Genomic DNA, 7,347 nt, shown 5'->3' with positions numbered 1-7,347 from the left:
ACATTTAGTATGTTGTGATGATGCTCAGGGAATGAATGTAAATTAATAAAAAAAATTCAGAAGGAAAAAAAAGCATTAAAAATACCCATTTGATGACTGCAGTAAGCTATATAGCCCTAGCTAGGTGCTACTTTATAGTATGTTCATTCTACTCACTGAGGTTTATGCCTAAAGTCAGACTTGTGTTCATGGATATGTATATATCAGCTGTGCTTGCTATTGAAAATATTTAGATTTATTAAAATATTTAGTGAAACAATAAAATGAGGAAGGCATAGAAAGCAACAATAGATACCAGACACAGTGTGGGAGGAGGATGGGAGATGGCAGAGGGTGAGATAGGGAACCAAGGATGGGAAAAAAGGCAAAATATACAGGAAACAAAGAAATGGAAAATTATTTGTTGACAATAACACATATGTTGATGTGCTTGATGGAGCCAATATACAGTGTATTCTGAATGGAAAAATCTCATTTTATATGCTATAATGATGTACAGTGAATGAATGGAAATAAAATAAATAAATAAATAAAAGGGTCAATGCCATGATCCATATCCAGCCTTTAGCCAACCCTGGATCACAGACAAGCATGGGCCCAGTGTACTAAAGGAGGTCTCTAGACTTGAACTGTAAACCTTTCAATGTGGGATTGCCTCACCAAGTATCACATTTTACCACTGTGCTACCATGTGACCCTTCTTTTTTTAATCTTTAACTCAACAAGGTTTTGATTGGGACTACTATTAGTAAAGACTAATTTTTATTTAAAAAATTACTAAAGCCAGGACTTCATCCCTATTATATTAATGATACCAATTCATATAAGAATCTCCATCTTAATGTCAGTAAGTAACTGAAAAATAGATGTTTATATAAATATACTAACTGGGAGACAATTTCATTATTTGAAATGGCAAAAATTTAGGGAATACATGTCAACACAAAATCTCCTACCAACTTTCTGAAATGTAGCTAACCACGGCACATACATATGCACAAGTTGTTAGGATGGAATCGATGTTTAACATTTCACTTCCAAATTAACAGATTATTCATGAAAGTTTGCTTTCTTTGCAGTAAAATGCCCTTTATTTGTGCTAGCAACAACTAAAAAGCAAATCCTTTTTATTGATACTGAACAACTTCCATAGAACCTTACAAGTAATTGGCCAAGTTACTGGCCTTTGAGACCATTCCTGTTCTTTTTTTTTTTTTAATTAAAAATGAACCCAATTTTAAGACATAGGTATATGTTTGTCCTATACAAACACTGGTTATTCTAATGGGATATAGGTCTACTCTATGCAATTTTGTGATTAAAACCCTGTAAGTAGTCCCTCCTGGGAAAACATACACTAGTATAATTCTCTACTGTTGCAGGGTACAGTGGTACAACTTGGTATGACAAGGACTTGATAAAAACAATTTACAACTGTGAGAAATCTTACTGAGAAACAACAGAAAACCACTAACTAGATCCATTTCCATAGTCCTTAAAAGTTCATAGTAGGAAGTGGTCATTGCTAATTTTTATTTTTAGTATTTTTTATCTCATTTTCTTTTATATATTCAATCATGTTATTTAGCTTAAAAAGTGAATATTTCAACATGTGAACATTTCTCCCTAGTCCAGTTGATGAAACTGTAAAATTATCTTCAATAGATAATACCACATTTCATTTCTTTGTCCCATTAGTGTTTTGCCTATTTTTCTTCTAAATGTCCTTCCTCAGACTCTACTTTTTCACACAGTAAATGGATCATTGCTGATTAAAACTCAAGTGACATTTTCTTTGCTACAAGTTATTTAAGTTGCAAGACTATTAAATGTTAAGTATCCTACTTATAAACTAAATATCCTTGTATTTATATTCAACAATATAAAAATAATTCTGTTCACATGTCACTTCTAAAAGATATTATGGGGGTAAAATAATCATTACTATATAATTTTGAAAAGGTATTAATGATTGAAGAATAAGGTAGTTTGAAAAATTCCCTAACTGTACTACTGGTGGTAAACTCTTAGTTTATATTTAATGAAAACTATTTCTTTTTTTTTTTTTTTTACATTTCTTTTCTTTTTTTAAATTTTATTTATATAATTTTTATTATTATTCATACATTAAATCACTATATATCATTTAGATTGTGAAGAGATTTTACCCAGCATGATATACACCTCAGTCCAGCCCAGCTGAGACCACCATACATATCATACACATCCTCGTCAACAGATAATAGACCTTATCTGTGTCCCACAAGTGTCTTACCACTCCATTTCCCCCCCAAATTTCCTATGCTCTTCCCCTCTCACACTCTCTTTCCACTTTGTCTCTAGTGTCCATTACAATTTTTAATACTTTTATGTTTTCCAATCTTTCAGTCTCTAAAAGGCCTAATCCATATTTAAAATCTTAGGAATCTCTTTAGGAACTTACGCTTAATTTTTTTTACAGCTTTAATGTACTGCCCACGAAGTTCTTCCAAGGCTTCCCTATTGCATGGCAAACAAGCATTTTCAACGGCCCCCTCCGACAGTGACCTAATAACAAAGCAGACAGCAAAAACAGAGATTGTAAGTGAAAAGCTTCATTTGAAAATTAGATGTGTACCTTGGCCCATTTATTGCATTGCTAACAGAGATATTTAAGACTGGGTGATTTATAAAGAAACAGGAGTTTAACAACTCACAGTTCTGGTGCTTGGAAAGTCCAAAGACATAGGTCTGGCCTCAGGTCAGGCTACAATATGGCTGATGAAAGCATAGAAGACAGCAGGCACGTGCAGAGAACAAGAGAGCTGCAGGCAACTCTCTTTTTGATGGCAGCCAGCTCTCAGGAAAACTAATCCCTTTCCATGAGAACTAAAACTCACTGTGTCTCATAAGACATCATTAATCTATGCATGAGACTATTTCCACCATGATGCAATCACCATGACACAATCACCACCCTCTGAGCCTCACCACCTTCCAACATCAAATTCCAAAACATAAAACTTTGGGGAACAATCCATCACCCAAACCATAACAATATGCATTCGTATATTCTAATAGAATAAACTAAGATGTACTAAAATGCTTCATATATAAGAATTTCTACTACGTAGCTATTTAAAATAGAAGAAAATTAAAACAACTTCAATGTGATAGTTGCTTAAACAATAGTAAATTCATGTGGTGAACACTTACGCAGCTATTGAAAAGCATATAGTAGAAATGTCTAACAACATGGAAAAATGCCTATCTAATAATATAATGAATGCTACAAAAATATTTATACAAAAACCACAGTTTTGTTTTTTTGTTTTTTGGGGTTTTTTGAGAGGTTTTTGCTATAGGGTGTGTGCACTTGCCTGAAAGACAGAGAAACAGAAAGCGAGAAATCACTCCCCAGGGGGGATGCCCACGCCACAATCCCTTCTCTTCCATTCTCCTCTTGGGATCTTGGGCACACACGCACACGTACCTGGCGTGAGTTTAAGCCACCGGGTCCGGGACTTGAACTGCGGTCGACTACGTGGGAATCCAGCAACATAGCCATTATGGTAACTGCTGGTCCCCAATAACCACAGTTTTTAAAAACACATCATGCATGTGGCATTTGTGTATAAAGAGGCTTAAATGACATAAAACGAGATGTTAACAGAGTTATCTTCTGGAGATAGGGGTTAAGGAAATATTTTTCTTTTTTATACTTTTTGCTATATAAAGAAACAAAAATCAGTACTTTTAAAAATGTAAAGATTCTTGGAAATAAATTATTTCTTTAAAATAGTAAATGCCTACCTTGGTGGTGTTTTACAAAGTGCTTGCAGTTCTTTTAATCGATTTTTCATGTCGTTGTTTTCTTCTAACAATTCTTCAACAACTTTATTATTCTCTTCTATAAAAGTAAGTTTACAGAAAATTAGTTTTTTTCCCCAGTCTTTCTTTCTTTTAAGCTCCCAACACAAATGTTTATAGAAGAAACTGTGTGATTTCCAGTTGCTGTCCTGTGTCATTCATTCCCTAATAAACACTAGCCTAACCATTCCCTCGTCCTGTTTTCTCCGCACTTGAAGTCTGCACTCTATGTTCATCTAACTTTAGGTTACACACTGTCCTGGAGTTGATCTCCAGCTGTTTTATCTGTGTGTATCTTCTTTTCCAGCTAGATTGGAGCTCTGCAGAAACCTACTTGGTTTTGTAATTCCATATTCCCCAGGGTTCCTGGTACAGTCAATATTCATAGAAATGATCATTGAATAAGTACCTTAATATTTTTAAAAAGAGTATTAACCTTAAGTAGGTGCCATTTTCAGAAATAATGTAAGCTTTTCAATTCTTTAAACTTATAAAAGGAGCAAGAGGAAATGATTGCCTCTATGTGAAAACGTATGAATATTAGAGTCAAAGAGTCTTCAGTTTAAATCCTAGCTCTGCTTCTTACCAGTTGGATGAGTGTAGACAAATTATTTCACCTTTCTAAACCTGAGTTTTTACACATGTAAAATGAGGATGCTAATACTTACCTTACAGATTATAATACAAGTAAAATAATAAAAGCACGACACCTTATTTAAGGCTAGCAATACCAATATTCAATAAATGTGAATATGGTACGTCATGTTTTCCACTATGCCATCCACTTAACACACCCCATAGTTAGGGAATGAAATCACTTTAGTCCTCCTGTGATTGATATAACATATATTTTAAACCACTTACTATTACTCCATACCTTTCCAATAACTGCTAGCAAGAAAGCAGACACTTAAGAAACAAAAATGAAAAAACTTAAGAAACAAAAAGAATCGATCACAATGCCCAATATAGTTATCACTTCATAGATTTATATTAAGACAAAAATTAAAATTATTAAATGACTTAAATTCTGACTCTGATTCACCTTTAAAATTTTATTTATTTTTTCCTCCATGAAAGAGAGAAAAAGACCCTTAACAGAATCTTCACGCCATGATCCTTCTCCCATCCTTGCAGTCAGCAAGGACTGCAGGCACATCACAAGCACATGCAGCATGCTCAGGTAGACCTGGGAAGGAAACCTGGAGCCTCACGTCGCCTCCAGCACCCCCACTGCCTGTGCCACTGTGCTGGGCTGTAACTCTGATTCTTTTAATCAGTCCACTGTCTGAAGGGAAGTACCAACTTTCCTGAATTACCTCTGAGTCTGAATATATATATGATATTATAGATGATATCAGCTTCAAAAAGCATTATGTAGGGTTAGCCAGTGGCAACGTGGTTAAGATGGCTGGATCCTACACGGTCGACTCTACAGTTCAAGTCCCAGACCTAGTGACTTGAAGATCACACCAGGCATGCGTATGTGCATGCTCAAGGTCCCAAGAGGAGAATGGAGAAGGAACTGTGGTGTGGCTATCCCTTCAGGGGATGATTTCTCACTTTCCCTCCTCTGTCGCTCTCCTGCAAATGCACATATCCTATAGTAAAAAGCACTATATAGATAACTATTTTATGAACCCAAGGTATGGTGCTATATACTGTTATTTATAAATAATAAACATATCCAACCTCCCTTGACATTTTATTATATAAACAAATTTTCTTGGCTTTCTTCAAATTTTACAGTAGATTATTATATTTGTATCTATAGTTAGACAAGTGTCTTATTTACTCTCCTGGCTTTTACTAAAGAGTTAAGTAATCCCAAAGGGAATCACAGCTGTTAAATTTCTTAAGGCAGACTGTGTGGTTCGAGTGCCAGACCCAGAAGCAAGAAAAACACTAGACACGTGAGCATGTATGTCCTAAATCCCAAGAGGATCATGGAGAAGTGACTGTGGTAATGACCATCTCCCCTGGGGACATGCCTTCTCACATTTTCTCTTTCTCCAGTGACTTTCGACCACCAAAAACATTTTAAAAACAAACAAAAAGGAGCTATGGAGAATGTATAACAGGAGGATATAATCAGGTCTATGGTGTTTAGGAAAGCCTTAGGACATAATGTATTGTGGAAAAAGAGGAGTGGGAGTTAGCCGGGCAATGAGATCAGGATGTTCTCGTACAAGAAGAAGAGGCCCAGAGACAAGAGACAAAGATGTTCAGGCTTCGGCTTTACTAAGAGAGTAAGAGGGTGGGGGTTAGACAAGGCTGGAGGACTGAAAAGCTTTTAAACAACACTAAGTATTTGTATTTCACCCCGTCAGCCATGGCAAGATACTGGAGTTGGCCTGATGTCCAGGCCTAGGGTTAGCAGTGACAGAAAACAAGACTGGAGCAGGAATCCGAAAAAGTTCAGACTGAAGGAGAATAGAACACGGGACCAGCAGTTAACGTAATGGGTATGTCGCTGGACTCCCATGGAGTCGACCGTGGTTTGAGTCCCGGACCCGGTGGCTTAAATTCATGCCGGGCGTGTGTGCGTGTGTGCCCGAGATCCCAAGAGGAGAATGGAGGAGAAGAGACTGCGGGATGGCCATCACCCCTGGGGGGTGATTTCTCGCTTTCTGTCTCTCTGCCTCTCTGTGTCTTCCTAGCGAGCACACGTGCCCTATAGCAAAATCCTCTCCTAAAAAAAAAAAAAAAAAAAAGAGAACAGAGCACAGGTCTAAGTGACTGGTGGAAGGTGAAAGGGAGCAGCCGTTCAAGCCCAACAGCTTCCTCCTTCAGGGCAGTGGGAAACGGCAGAAGATATCCCTTCAGACAGATTGCCCTGACAGTGCTGTGATGAGCAGACCGGACAGAGGCCAGATTGAACCATGTGCCTTCGTTTATGGCCTTTTCTGTTGCCTAGAATGCTGCTCTTCCCTTTGCCAAACACCTCTATTTTTCAAAGCTTATCAAGCCTTCCTTCACTCTAATGAGAGGGAGGGTTAACTTCCTTTCTTCTAATACATTCAATGCTGGATCATTTATTAATATGGTTTTAATTGCTCTCACTTAACCATAAGCATTCTGAAGGAAAGGAACACAGTCATTTATATCTCCACTGGGACTGGAACTTGGTCTGGTTTCCTCACTGCTGCATGCCCAGTCTCACAACACTGTTGGACACATAGTGAGCCCTTAGCATCTGTCTAGTCAAGAAAGGAGGAAAGAAATGTGACCTTCTAACCAGAACTGAAATTTTCCTCTTTTGAGTTTAGTGATGAAAATTTGGTTAGTAAGAACAAGCTCCAAATTAGCTTCTATTAATCCCAAAAGAGAATCAGAGCATACATGAAGTAAAATTTCACATTTGAACATCTCAACAAGGATCAAAGAGATTTATGCTGGTAGCAATGCTACTCCAAATGCTAACCTCCGATTTTTTCCACTACAGCTCTGTGCTTCCTTTCTAAATGCTCGAGTTGCCTACAGCACTTCTGCAGTTTT

The 7,347-nt window shown here is 37.0% G+C and overlaps 1 protein-coding gene across 1 annotated transcript in view; it reads right to left on the bottom strand.

The window, feature by feature from the left end:
• The window catches only part of CEP152 (centrosomal protein 152), a 95,260-nt gene that overhangs the window by 7,924 nt on the left and 79,989 nt on the right, over nt 1-7,347 (bottom strand). Inside the window, exons 22-24 of the mRNA XM_014584253.1 lie at nt 7,274-7,347; nt 3,793-3,889; nt 2,444-2,547 (exon numbers count right to left, since the gene is read on the bottom strand). The exon at nt 7,274-7,347 is cut by the window's right edge and continues 88 nt beyond it. Of these exons, the coding sequence (XP_014439739.1) occupies nt 2,444-2,547; nt 3,793-3,889; nt 7,274-7,347 (275 nt within the window). The remainder of the gene's footprint in view (nt 1-2,443; nt 2,548-3,792; nt 3,890-7,273) is intronic.

This window comes from Tupaia chinensis, unplaced genomic scaffold (assembly GCF_000334495.1).
Source record: "Tupaia chinensis unplaced genomic scaffold, TupChi_1.0 Scaffold146140_1, whole genome shotgun sequence".
In the NCBI taxonomy this organism is placed as follows: domain Eukaryota; kingdom Metazoa; phylum Chordata; class Mammalia; order Scandentia; family Tupaiidae; genus Tupaia; species Tupaia belangeri.
Note: the sequence above shows the minus strand (reverse complement) of the source record. Positions and strands in the feature narration are given on the sequence as shown.